At 37.8% G+C, this 14,121-nt stretch overlaps 1 protein-coding gene across 2 annotated transcripts in view; it reads left to right on the top strand.

Annotated features, from left to right (window-relative positions):
- XIRP2 (xin actin binding repeat containing 2) overlaps positions 1-14,121 on the top strand; it is a 370,218-nt gene that overhangs the window by 234,076 nt on the left and 122,021 nt on the right. For both annotated transcript variants that reach the window (XM_055291905.2, XM_055291906.2), the window contains exon 3: positions 12,546-12,699. In XM_055291905.2, the coding sequence (XP_055147880.1) occupies positions 12,546-12,699 (154 nt within the window). The remainder of the gene's footprint in view (positions 1-12,545; positions 12,700-14,121) is intronic.

The raw sequence follows: 14,121 nt of genomic DNA, 5'->3' as shown, positions 1-14,121 counted from the left end.
AATAAATCTATTATTTTTAAAGCTACTAAGAAACTTACTTTAATAGATATATAAATGCCCAGTTATAATCTTATGCCTGTAAGGATAAATGTAGAGTACTGGTTTGCTAGGGGTGCCATAACAAAATGCCACAGATTGAGTAGCTTAAACCAGAGAAGAGAAAAAAACTTTTTTTTTTTTTTGCCGTTTTAGAGGTTAGAAGTCAAGATCAAGTTGCTTGCAGGATTTGTTTTCTCTGACAGCCATAAGGGAAGAAGCTATTCCAGGCCTCTCTCTTGCTGGCTCATTAAATAACAAAACAGAAGCTACCATTTCCAGGGAAAAGAATGCATCAAATTATTTATGATTTTATCAATCCTGATTAACTGCATAGCCACAAAATCAACACCATCCTTGTCACTCCTATAGGTGCTTGTTGCCTGAGTTCTACATTTCCTATTTTATTCCTGTGCACTCAGCACATCTATCCACTATGAACATGCACCCCTCCTGTCTCTTGATGGGTCCAAATTTCTTCTGATAAGGAGACCAGTCAGACTGCTTTCTTTTTATGAGGAAACTAGTCAGACTGGCCATCCTAATGGCCTCATTTTAACTGAATTATCTCTTTAAGGGCCCTGTCTCCAAATACAAGCATATTCTCAGGTACTGGGGATTCAAATTTTAGGGGTACACAATTCAACCCATAACAGTATTCAGTGAAATCAATTTACTAAAGTGGATAGATGTGCTGAGTGCACAGGAATAAAATAGGAAATGTAGAACTCAGGCAACAAGCACCTATAGGAGTGACAAGGATGGTGTTGATTTTGTGGCTATGCAGTTAATCAGGATTGATAAAATCATAAATAATTTGATGCATTCTCTTCCCTGGAAATGGTAGCTTCTGTTTTGTTATTTAATATGTAAACCCATTCTGGAAGGAGTAAAAGAAATATCATGAGAACAGATGATCCATTAAAAAAGTTGTTTCATAGTATTCTAGGAAAAGAAGTCTCCTTGCTTACAGACCGTAATTTCAGTACTCCTTTTGTTTCTGTCATGTATTATGGGTTTTTAGAAAAGTTTAGATGCTGAGTTTCATCTAAACAAACATTTTTAAAGTTTTGGCAATAAAGTTTTAGTTCATTATACATAGAGATATAAATTATGTTTTTCCTCCTCTCCCCAGGGGAGTTAGCCTATTTTCTTTATGTCTTTCACTCTAGAAGAAGTGTCTTCACCATATTTGGACATTCCTCAGTTGCACTTTCTTCTGAATGCTTTATATGAACATAAAATTCACAAAATATTCAAATCCATTTGACAAACATTGAGTAAGTACCTTCAATGTTCAAAGAAAGTAGTATGTTAGACTCAGTGTGGCTACAAAGATGGATAAAGCATGTTCTTAATGAGCTGACAGTGCAGTGGGGGAAAGAAGATGTGTCAAAAGTGACTAGAGTACAAAGCAGAATGAAAAAGGTGTAAATGCTGGAGGAGCTCTGACATGGAGTGATTGTTTTTAGCTGGGGCATTTGGGGAAAGCTTCCTAAACCAAGTGTCACTTAGACCTCATGTGAAAGCAGTTGGAATTTCTATAGAAAATGGTGGCAAAGCGGGTCATTCAGAGGAGGTTTCTTTAGACAAACGTGTAAACACTGGTGGAGAAGCAGAAAATGTATTCATTAAATGCTGCTGTGCCTTTGGGAATAGCCAGAAGGATGGCCCAGATCAGACTGGTGGAACCCAGGGGAGCCTTGTTGAAAGGTTCTAAGTGCCAAGTTGCTGAAAAGTTACTGGGAAACCAGGAAGCCCAGTTAACTCAGCTGCTTAACCTAACTTCTCAATACTTCATCAAGCCTTGTTAAATGAGGGGGCAAGCCACATCGTTTCTCTTGACTCTTCTAAAGTGATGTGTGCAGTAGAATGTGATAAGGTTGTGACAATCATTATAATTTATCTATCTAGTTATTGTATGTGTCTATTTTTCTTGCTGCTGTTCCTGGATACTATGTCAATATAAAATGTCATGAGACTTTTAAAAGTCAGCTCATCATTTATCAAGTGCCTGCCATGTAAAAGTCACAATGCTACAAGAGTTTTAGAGAAGAATAGGATACGTAGCTGTAAAGGAGTTGGTATTTTACCTCTCATGCCATTCTAGCCTACATTATTTCAGTTTCTGGAATTGATAAATAAATTACAGTAGGGAAACGGGATGATGCAGAAGTTAAAAACATCAGCTTAGCATCAGACTGAAATAGATCCACCACTGTCTTAAGTGTGTGGCCTTGGGCAAGTTACTTAAGCTCTCTAGCATTAGTTTCTTCACTGTAAAATAGAGGTAGCTACCTCATTATTATTGTTAAATCTGTTTAATAAAAAGGATGTATTTAGAGCAGAGCGCTTGGCACAAAGTAATATTCAAGGAATGTTGGCCTTTATGATTTCTTTAAGGACTACATTTCTTCATTTTTCGTATTTCTGAGTAGGAAAGTTAGAGTCACAGAAGCTGAACAATAGGAGATATGGTGAGTATAATATTTTCTGGTTATTTATTGTTGCATAACAAACTACCTCCAAAATTTGGTTATTTAATGCAGTTTGTTTTAATCACTCATGGTTCTATGGATTGACTTAACTCAGTTGGGGAGCCTTCCTTGGGAAATCTCATGATGTTTTCATCTAACGTGGGCCAGGGTTATAGGTACATGAAGTTATAGGACTGAACATCCAAGATAGGACTGAACATCCAATATCCTCCAGGCAGTTTATGCTTCTGTTGTCTGGGACATCAGCTGGGGCCGTAGAATGGAGCACTTACAAATGATCTCTCCAAGTGGTGTGAGCTTCTCAATGCATGGTGATGGCTTCTGAGAGGGAGCCTCCCAAAAATGAGCATCCTGAGAGACAGGAGACTCTGGCAGAAGCTGCAAGGCTTCTTTCTTCACTTGCATATCTGGGTAGCTTGTGCTCCTTGTGCTCTCTCTCTCTCTCTCTGCCACCTTGTTTTTTGAGGCCACGGTAGTCTCAGATATAATCACACTTCTAACACGGTACCTGGCTTCCAAGAGGCAGGAAGCAAAACCTGCCATGCCAGTGAAGGGCTAAGCCAAGACTGGAAAGGTTGGTCAAGTGCCATTTCTGCTGCGCTCCCTCAGAAAAGTTCCCACAAGATGAATGTTGATTCATGGAGGAGAAATAGCCTCACTTCTTGATGGGGGAGTGGAAGGTACATTGCACATGAGCATACAGATGAGGAAACTGTCCTATGAAAGTATTGTAAAAATTCGTAGGGGAGACCTGGTTTGTCCTTATTTTTCTGATGAAAAGCCTAAGGCTAAGGATGTTATGAGGTAGCCAAAGTAACTTCTATTGAATGGAAGAGCTCCACATTAAACTCTGGCTCCAAATTAGATCTTCTGGGAAAACTACCATCTGTCTCTCCTCAAATAACTTGTCATTTGCTTTCTTCGGAGATGGGAAAGACCATGGGGGCTGACAGCAGTGATCTTCCCCCAACTCCCATCCATCTACATATCCACACTTACACCCTCATCTCCTGTGCCTGTGCCTTTGATCACATGTCCTGCTGTGAGCCTCACTGTCACCATCATAAAATGAGAATAGCACCTTCCCATAGGGTTGAAATGAAAATTCCATGAGTATAATACATGTAAAGTGCTTAACACCATGCCTGATATGTAATGAGCATTCAATAATTCCTACCTATTATTGTTGTTATTATTATTACTATTCAGATTTTTTAGGATAGGAATTTACATTGCCATTCTTTCTCTTCATTATCAGTCTTTCCTAAGCCAACTCTCTTCTATAGGAATGGTTTTTACCTAGGCTACCTCCTAATTGCCCAAATTTGGGCATATTGGAGATATTTTTATTGCATTTTTTTCTTAAACTCCCTGCTGCATTTGAAATGCCCTACTTCCTTGATGTTCATGACTTTGCACTCTTCCCTGACTTCCTACGTCAGCCACAAATAGTTGTGCAGGTTTAAAGCATCTCAAGGGCACACATATAAGGGAAGGGGATGCACATGAAACATGAGGTAGTGTTGTGCATCTATCATGATGATTTTCCAGCAGATGGCAGTAACATGATCTGGTCTAATGAAATCAGTGCATTGTTACAACCTTCTGACAGATAGAGAAAAGTGTTTCGAGGAGGCACCTTTTTCTAGCTTACAGAAATGCTCCATGTGGACTGGTGGTGGCTGAACTTCTTACTGTTTCTCCTCTACTGCCTTCACCAGATAATCTTGGTTTGTCCCCCAAATACCTGAGAGGTTTGTTTCACAGCTGTCTATACTTATTCTGCATGTTCTAATTCAATAATAATTGAGTCTTACTGTTGAGACTACCACCTTATTGCTGCTGAGCCCTACATCTTTCACTCCAGCAGTGACTTCTTTGAATTTCAGATATCTCGCTGCCTGCTGGACATATTCACCTGGATGTCTTCAGGGAAAGCTCAAATTCAATGTGTCAAAAACTTAATTCACTTCCTGGCCCTCAAGAATGAAACTCTAGCATCATTTTTAAAGCCAGATAACCCTGTTGTTCTGTATCAGTATTTTCATGGAAAAGTTCAGTTTCACTTTTATGTATGAAATTCACATAGGGAGGTACAGAGAAGTATATGCTTGTTGGGGTCCCCTGGGGGTTCATCCAGAGGAGTGCTGCCCCAAAACTGAGGGCGTGGCATGTGCAGTTTTCCTTCTAGATCAACTCATTCTTTGTGGTCAGTCTGGAAGGAAACCCACGATCAGTTTTCACTTCTCTGAGGCACACATTCATTTGGGGAAGATGTTCACCCTGTTTTATCAATTTCATAAAGCCATCTCAATTAGAATATCTAGAAATTATGCTAGAATTCTTGCACTCCCTCACTACCTTTATCCTAAAAACTACTACGTTGATGCCTAAATATTTGTAATGGGTTCTCTTCCCTCTAGTCCCTTTCTCACTATCCTAATATAGGCTTTTTCTATCTCTCAATTGGAAATTTTAATACATTCCTTACTACACTTACTACAGAAGACGTTACCGTCTTATTCCATTGCAGTTGACCCTTGCACAACACAGGTCTGAACTGTGTGGGTTGACTTACATGCAGGATTTTTTCAATGAGTAGTCAACCCTCCATATTCACAGGTTCCGTATCTGCAACGAAACATGCATGGAAAATATAGTGTTGGTGGCTGGGAAACCCGTGAATATGGAAAGCTGACTTCGTATCTACACGTTCCGCAGGGCTCACTGTGAGACTTGAATGTGTACAGGTTTTGGTATCCGGGGTGGTCCTGGAGCCAATCCCCTCCCTGAATACTGAGAGGCAACTGTACGATCTGTTTTTCACACAGCTGACGGATATATCTATCTAAAGTACAAATCTAATCCCACCGCCCCCACTTAATTCACTTGCAAGAGTTCTTGTCACCTACAGGATCAAACTCAGGAAGCTTTCTCTGACCACATCTCCCCAGAATCCTCCATCTGTGTGTCCAGGACACCTACATTTCTTTATTATCACACTCTTTTTTGTTACAATACACACTTGATGTATCTTTCCCTGCCATTAGACTATGAGTTTCTTGAGGACCCAACTTGCGTCTTCATCATTTTTGTAGTTAAGGTGCCTAAAACAGTTCTTGAGATAGATTAATTATTCAAAAATATTTTGAATGAATGAAAGACGAGTATAGAATATAATGATTGAAGGGGCTTCCTAGAGGAGACTGCACTGAGTTAGGTCATGAGGGAAGAAGTATTTTTAATACATAGTGGGAGGAGGTACAGTCTTCCAGGAAAGGACTTCTGAAAAAAAAAATAATAAAAGTTCAAAGACCAGGTGGGACAGTAACACAGCAGAATTCATATAAGGTTTCTTCTCTTGTCTTTTATATTTTGGTAATTTTCCTTTATTTTTGTTCTTCTCTTTATGTCTGTGTAAAACTTCTTTATGCTTCTATTAATATTTTTATTTCTCTAAAGGTAAGAACCCACGGAGTTTGGGAGTGTACATGAGCTAGCTCAGCATTTTAAATGTAGACAAATCTAAACATTTCCTTTTTATGATTTTATATTTTCCTGGTGACCTGTTCACTCATGGATCCACACTGAGAGGAAACTATATAAAGCAGTAGGGCAACCTGCTTTCTTTTCAAATGCCTGGTAAGATGTTCTTATTATTTTAGGGGACTCTACAGCTCCATGTCTCTTGTGAAACAGACATTGGGTTGTATTAAAGACTTGGCATTTTTCATTCTCACATCTTAAAAAATATTTTATCTTCTAAGATTATGATTATACATATGTTAAAGCAATAAATATATATAAATAAGAAAGAAAAATTATCCTGTAATCCCAGCACTTTGGGAGGCCGAGGCAAGTGGATCACCTGAGGTTGGGAGTTCGAGAACAGCCTGAACAACATGGAGAAACCCTGTCTCTACTGAAAATACAAAATTAGCCAGGCGTGGTGGTGCATGCCTGTAATCCCAGCTACTCAGGAAGCTGAGGCAGGAGAATCACTTGAACTTGGGAGGCAGAGGTTGTGGTGAGCTGAGATCGTGTCATTGCACTCCAGCTTGAGCAAGAGTGAAAAACTCGGTCTCAAAAAAAAAAAAAAAAAAAAAAGAGAGAAAAGAAAAATTATCTTACTGTCTTTCAAGTTTGTTTCCCCTATTTTCAATTGCTTTCCTTGTTTTGAAGAGTCATAAAACTAGTAAAGATAATAGACCTCATTGAGAGATTTTACTTATTTACGTATTATTTAAGCCAGAGACTCCACCAGTGCCTCTGGAACTGCCTCTCCATAATCAGCGATGACTTCTCTACCCTCCACCTCTTCTCCAAATACTTCTGTCACCTTCTTGCTTTAACAGAAACATGACCCTCCCCTAAAATCACCAGTGTCCCTGAATTGTTTCCATGTACCTAGAGACCATTCTACCTAATTACTCCTCTCCTACTTTTTTTAAAAAAAAAAAAACCTGCTCATCTGAGACTCATTCAGTCAAGTGCACCTTCCCCACCAACCACCAACCATCATGACTGTTATTTATTAAATTCAATGGTTTCCCTCGTTTACAAGGACATTGATACACAACTGACAGCTTTTCTCTGCCTTCAAGTCTTTCCATTTTCCTGGGACACCATCATGGCCTCTGGGTTCCTAGGTTTCCTCCTATTTAATAACTTTCCCCCTATTCTAGCTTTCATTTTTTGGTCACAGCTGGATCCTAACAAGTTACCCTACTCCCTACAAACTAAAGCAAACATCTCAGTGGCCCCAGTCACCACTCTTTCCAATTTGCTTTGCCAAATATTCACACTAAAAGGGTTCTTTAGTTTCACCAAGATTTCCAGTCTGCCGACCCTTTGTCTGTCTTCCAATATACCCTTTCTTTCTTTTATTTCTTCCCTTTTAATCCAACTTACATTGAACAGTGTATCATTTCAATCGCTCTGTTAGATCTCTTGGTGGCAACCTAAATTTCCTGTACCTGGTCTCTGCCTGCCCTAACCCCACTCTGCAATAGACATTTTATTTATATTTTTCCTCACAAAACCGCTCCCTGGCTGAAGTCAGCTATATACTTTCTCACTGCCCAAACTAGAACTATGGAGAATGTTCTGACTTAGTAAGTAACTATGTAACTTAACAGGCCCTATTGGTAGCCCTGCAGAGTTAATATTACCAACTTCAAATGGGCCCCCAGTGCTGCACTGCCACCGTCATCTTTGTCTAGTCATCTCTCTTCCTCCATTCCCCCCAGCAATTCAGGTAAACTTTCTTCATTCTTTTCAGATACTCCTATGTTCATTAGACTTTGCATCATAACAGAGAAAATAGATAACTTCTGCCTGGGTTCTTATCTTCAAGCTACCAAGCATGCAAATCACTTATATCTACATTAATTTGACCCTCCTTCCCCTCAGTCAGAACAGGAATGCTTTCTGTTATGCTACCTTCGGGCTATATTTCTATCCATGCTTTGGGTTCCATCCTCTTGCCCTTCTCAGGAATTTTCCTTCACTGCTTGTTCTTGCTCTCTTCTATATAGTCAGCATCTCTATCTCATTAAATCATTTGAGTTAGCTTTTCAACATATGCAAAACTCTTCCTTTAAAACAAACAAAACACATCTCTCTCACGTTACTGCTCTATTCCTCCCATCCACATTAACATTGAAATGTTCAGTAAGTGAGCTCCATTCACCATCTCCCAGTCACTCTCTCACCCACTTCAAATTGCCTTCCAACTTTTGTACTTCCAAGGAAGGAATTTTGCTCAACTGTTGACATCCATGTCGCTCAACTCAAAAGATATATTGAAGTCCTCTTCAAATTAATACTTTCAATACAAGTTCAATATTGTTAAAGATGTTCTTTCCTTCTGATTTTTCTCCTCTGCCATACATTTAATGTTGGCATTTTTCAAGGCTTGCTTCTGGACTTACTCTCCATCACACTTCATATACTCTCCCCCTAAGCAAGTTCATTCAAGCCTGTTGTTTCAATTACCATGGAAGGCAGATGACTTAGTTGTTCAGTTTGGACCTCTCCTCTAAGCTCCAGGGCTACACATCCAACTGCCTTTTGGACATCTTGCTACCCAACTCATGATCTATCATCTCCCTTAAACCAGCCTTTATCTGATATTTTGACATCATTTAATAGCATCACAATCCATTTTGTTGTGCATGCCATAGAGAAAAATTAAATTCTCTCCCATTCTCACTCCCTCTCTCTCTCATTCTCTCTCTCCCCTCCTCTCTCTATCTTTCTCAAACTTCTGATTCAATCCATGACCAAGCTTTGAAAGTTTTACCCCCTAAATAGCTTTCAACTTGGTTCACTTCTGGCCATCTCCATCACCATTCTTTCTTTAAGATCATCATCACTTGCCTGCAGTATTGCTATACTAACTGCTCTTTCCACATGTATTGTAACTTTCTACTCTAACCCAGTCTGGAGTGGTGGCTCTTCACCAGCAGTGACTTTGCTCCCCACATAAGATTTTGCAATGTGTGAACACAGTTTTAATAGTTATGACTCCAGAGCTAGGGACAAATGCTCCTGGCATCTAGTGAGTAGAGACCAGGAAGGCTGTCAAACATCCTACTATGCACAGAATAAGGCCCTAACAACAAAGAGTTATCTGTTTCAAAATATTAACAGTGACAAGATTGAGAAATCCTCTTCTGGAGTTAGACTGCGCTTTTCACATGGCAGACCTGATTATGTCTTGTGTGCATGTGTATACACACACACACACACACACACACACACACACTTAAAAACATTCAGTAACTCCCCATTGAGCTAAGACAAAGCAAATATGGTGCTGCAGGCCTTTGTGCTCTGGCCCCAGCCTGCCTCTGCAGGCCATCCAGCACCATGTGTTTTCTTTCAGCCTCCCTGCTCCCACCTACTCTATCCTCTGTCCTCCCTCCCAGTGCAGGACATTTGCCATGTATTGTCTTCACCTGGAAAGCTCTTCATGTAGTTAAGCCCCATTCATTCTTCAAATATCTGCTGAAGGTTGTTTCCCCCAGAGAGCCCTATGCAGGGCTCTCTCTCACTGAGTTAATTCCCCCATTGAGACACTCAGCATTAGAGTTGCATGTTTAATACTGACTCCTGGGCTTCGTTACCATTTGCCTCCTTCACTAGACTGGAAGCCACAAAAGGTGAAAAATGTTTCTTTATTTTATTTTAAATAAAATTATACCACCAGTAGTTGGTTGTTGAACATTAGGTGTTCAATGACTAAATCTCTTCCAAGAACATTTGAGAAAACTTAGCCCTAGAAATGGCAAGTGACTTAATCAAGGCCACAAAGTTAATTAGTAGCCAAGGGAGGGCTTGAATCCAACTTTCTCATTGTGAAATGCTGCATTTGTTCCTTCTAAGCTGGTATTTTACACATTTGTTTAAGCTTGTAGATTTTTGCTCAAAGTAAATCTTTTGTGGAAGCACAGTGTATAAAACAGATTACGAGAGATTAAAGCAGATCACAGCTCAATTCAGCCTCATCCAAGAAGCTCTTTTACATCTCTACACAGCTGCCTCCTTCCACCTTGCCAGGCCCTGAAGAACTTGCCTCAGAATGACTTTGATATGATGACTAGGGCTTGAAAATAGGTCCACTACATTCACATGTGGATTGTTCCTTACTGCCTCCGTAAAAGATGTACTCTTGATACTTGTGAATTCCAAAATGAGAATACCAATATAGTATAAGTTAATGTCATCACCAGCTGAAATTTAATCAAATCACATTTCCATTTAGGTATATGAAACATAAATTATTCCTTAATATCATCAATCTGAGTCCGTGGACCATGTTCAGTATTCCACCTTTTACCAAAACATAAATTTTCCTAACAAAAATCACAAATTTGTAGGCATCTGCACTTTCTATTTATCTCATCTTGTTTTTGCCAATGCTAGCAGTTGGATTAAATTGCTGAAACAAAACAAGCAAACATACTGCATTCATATCATAGCCGTCACCTTCCAGCACAGTGGAGAGGACACCAGAATGAACTGAGATAAGGATGTTATACTCGTGCCACATGTCATGGCATGTCTGACACTGTGTTTAAACAGCATAATACCTCACTACAAGTTATGAACATATGGATTTTTCGTAATAGTTGGAACACATATGTTAAAGGCAATGCCCTATAAAAAATGACAAGTTCTTTTTCTCTATTTTTCTCCTGCAATTGTTTTTAGCTTCAGTTAAAGTTCATTCTGATGAAGACAGCATACATCATATATTTTGGGAGTATCTATAGATGTTATGATTACAAGATATCAATATTTCTAGTGATTTTATATATATATGTGTGTATATGTGTATATACACACATTTGTAATAAATGTATGTACACACATATGCATAGTGAATATATTCATATATACGAATATATACTCATGTATAGTCATGTGTATATGTATATTATATATTTGTGTGAATATATATCTTCATATATACTTGTTATGTACATGTGATATATGTATATATATATATTTATGTGTGTGTATGTATTATACATAAATTGAAAAGCTTTGCTTTTCTAACCATAGCAAAGACATAGAAAATGTATCTACTCTAAGAAATGTTTCGAAGCTTTTTAGCTGTCTCTCAAACTTGATCATGTCTGTGTACTTAAGAGGTAACAAAAGTGAAAAACAATTACTGACATCATCATCTGAATGGCTGTTTAGAAAAATACAATAGTGCCTCCTTATCCATGGGGGTCATGTTACAAGGTCCCTAGTGGATGCCTTAAACCACGGATAGTACTGAACCCTATGTATACTATGTCTTTTCCTAAATATATGTATACCTACAATAAAGTTTAACTTTTAAATTTAGCACAGTAAGAGATTCACGACAATAACTAATAATAAAATAGACTAACTAAAACACTATGCTGTAATAAAAGTTAAATAACAGTGATTTGATCACAAGCACTGCAATACTATGATAGTCCATCTGATAACCAAGACGGGTTCTAAGTGAATCATGGTGGGTAGTATGGACAAACAAACTGATGATTCATGGGCAGATGGAGTGATCCTCAGAACAGCATGCAATTTAAAATTTATGAATGGTTTATTTCTGGAATTTTTCATTTCATATTGTGGACCACAGGTAAATAAAACTGCAGAAACCAAAACTATAGCTACGGGGAAGATTACTGTATGACCTCCTGTACGAAAATCTTTAACTTATGTGTAGCTGTTGAAAACATGTTCAACATATTACTTGACATACTTAAAACTAGACTTTTGCTTCTTGAACTGTCTTGAGTCATTTACTTACTTTTTGCAATTTTTTATTCAAAATATTTAGTCTACTTGGCTTGGTTTGTTTTATTTGATCACATTACTTGACCTATACAATAAGGTATGCTGGACTTTCTATGTTGGAAATATCCTTTATACTTCCCTTCTTTGGGAATCTTTTATCTCTTCACCTTTAAATTACTATCTAAAGAAGTAATTTCATAATCTTTATGAATTGAAAAACTGTACTCACTGTATGCTGGCTGAATGGGTTTGTAATTTGGGAACTCTATAATTGCTAAGGTTATCATTACAGGGTGAACATGACATTAAACTTATTTCCTTCTGTCTTCAGCATATAATGTTTTCACATTGCCATTTTTTGAAAGTCCCTCATCAACATTTCTCAGGCCTAGAAAGTTGCATCCATTAACATATATTATGTTGTATTGTGACCCTTATTTCCACTCTCTTTTATGAGAGAAAAAAACATGAGCACATGAAAGGAAGGCTAATTCAGAAGTGGAACCAGTGGCAGAAAAGTAAACTAAGCATTCAGATACATGTTTGCAGTTCTTGGCAAAGTTATCAAAATTTTACCCGAAGCATATTGAAAACATCACTCATGACAGAAACTCCCTCCCTCTTTCATTCCTGCCTTCTAACCCCTCTAAAAAACACATCTGTTTCCTACTGATAGCTTTTAACATAGAACCCTTTAATGTCTTCTAACAGGAAGTGGAAATTGAGCGAAGGTTGTGCTCGCCAGGTTTTAAGAGTCACCCTGGGAGCCAGCCGGAGGATTCTGTGAAAGATTCAGACAAGAAAGGCGAGGAAACATCTTTTGACAAGATGTCACCTGAAAGTGGTCACAGCTGCATCTTTGAAGGTTAGCATAACATTTTGATATGCTTTCTTGACATCATACCTTGTACAACATGAGTGGTTAATAAAATATATAAGGGGTTTGTTTAAAAATTAGTAGGGAAAATAATGACTGCATATAGTTTAGGAAATACAATTTAGGAAAAATAGAGGTATTTATAAATGCTTCTATCCTTATTATATTTTAATTAGATTTTTAAAACTAAATAGAATATATTTTAATTGACTATAAACCAGTACAACAAGCATTTTCGTTATCAGAGGTTTGAAACAATGCACCTGACCATAATCTGACTTTTCCTTTTGTGAAAACAAAAGGAAAACATATTTGTCTTTCTGTCTGTGGGTAACAAAAGAATAAACTAGGAGTAACTATCAGTAGCAAAATAAAAAAATAAATAAGATGCCTTAAGCATCTCCTTTTCAGACAATTAAACTAAACTTGCATAATGAATTTGGAATACAAAGTGACATAAGAGTGTTACATTTTAGACAGAACCTCATAAATTTGATTAATGCTTCACAAATATCATTAAAAAGTTAATAGCTCATCTGTTAGAAATCACACTATTAATATAATTTTCAACAATGACAGACATGAAAAATATAAATAATTTGTTGGAAAATACAGATCTTATTTATCATTTCTGATTTGGCACATTCTGGATTTTTCCTCTTTAGCCAAGTAATGTCTATTGTAGTATTTGTGGTATTTGTTAAAGATCATAATTAGTACAAATTTTAAGATATCATTTGGAATATTTGTGGCAAACTGTCAAGTCACCAGTCCACGTGAGCAATGTGGAAAGTCTTTGGAATATTACAGTTCACAATTTGGGAAAGCAAATGGTACTCTGCTTTAAAACTTTGTTATTGAAAGTGCTGTTTGCGAATCAGCACATCAGCATCACCTGGAGGCTTATTAGAAATGCAGAACCTTCGGCCTCACGTCGGTTCTACTAAATCAGAATTTGCACTGTAACAGGATCTTCAAATGATTCATGTGTACATTAAAGTTTGAGAAGCTGTACACTGTGACAGAACAGACTGATCTTCAGGGGAATTTACATATGGTTCAGCCCATTCTGATTCCGGTTGGTTTAAGGATGTAATTTCGAGTGGGAGGCAGGTGTAGAAACAGACAAGGGGAGTTTGCTAGTGATGGACTGGGCATGGAATCCTAAATACTTGGTAAATTGAGATTTCAATCTCTTTTTCACTTTCAATTCATTTTGGTATGCCCAATTAATATCCTAATATGATTAGTATCAGTCTTGAGGAATTTACTCCACATATTTCTGGCCTGTGATTAAACTTTATGTGCACTTGGCTGAATGCAAAAGAATTAGATTAGCAGAGGCCAAGAAAAGAGAAGCTTTAAGGAATGATTTATATTCTGATATGCTTGCCTATGGAGAGCTTAGCA

The sequence above is a fragment of the Symphalangus syndactylus genome, chromosome 9 (assembly GCF_028878055.3).
Source record: "Symphalangus syndactylus isolate Jambi chromosome 9, NHGRI_mSymSyn1-v2.1_pri, whole genome shotgun sequence".
Lineage (NCBI taxonomy): Eukaryota > Metazoa > Chordata > Mammalia > Primates > Hylobatidae > Symphalangus > Symphalangus syndactylus.
The sequence above is the reverse complement of the archived record's forward strand: the minus strand, read 5'-3'. Positions and strand labels throughout refer to the sequence as shown.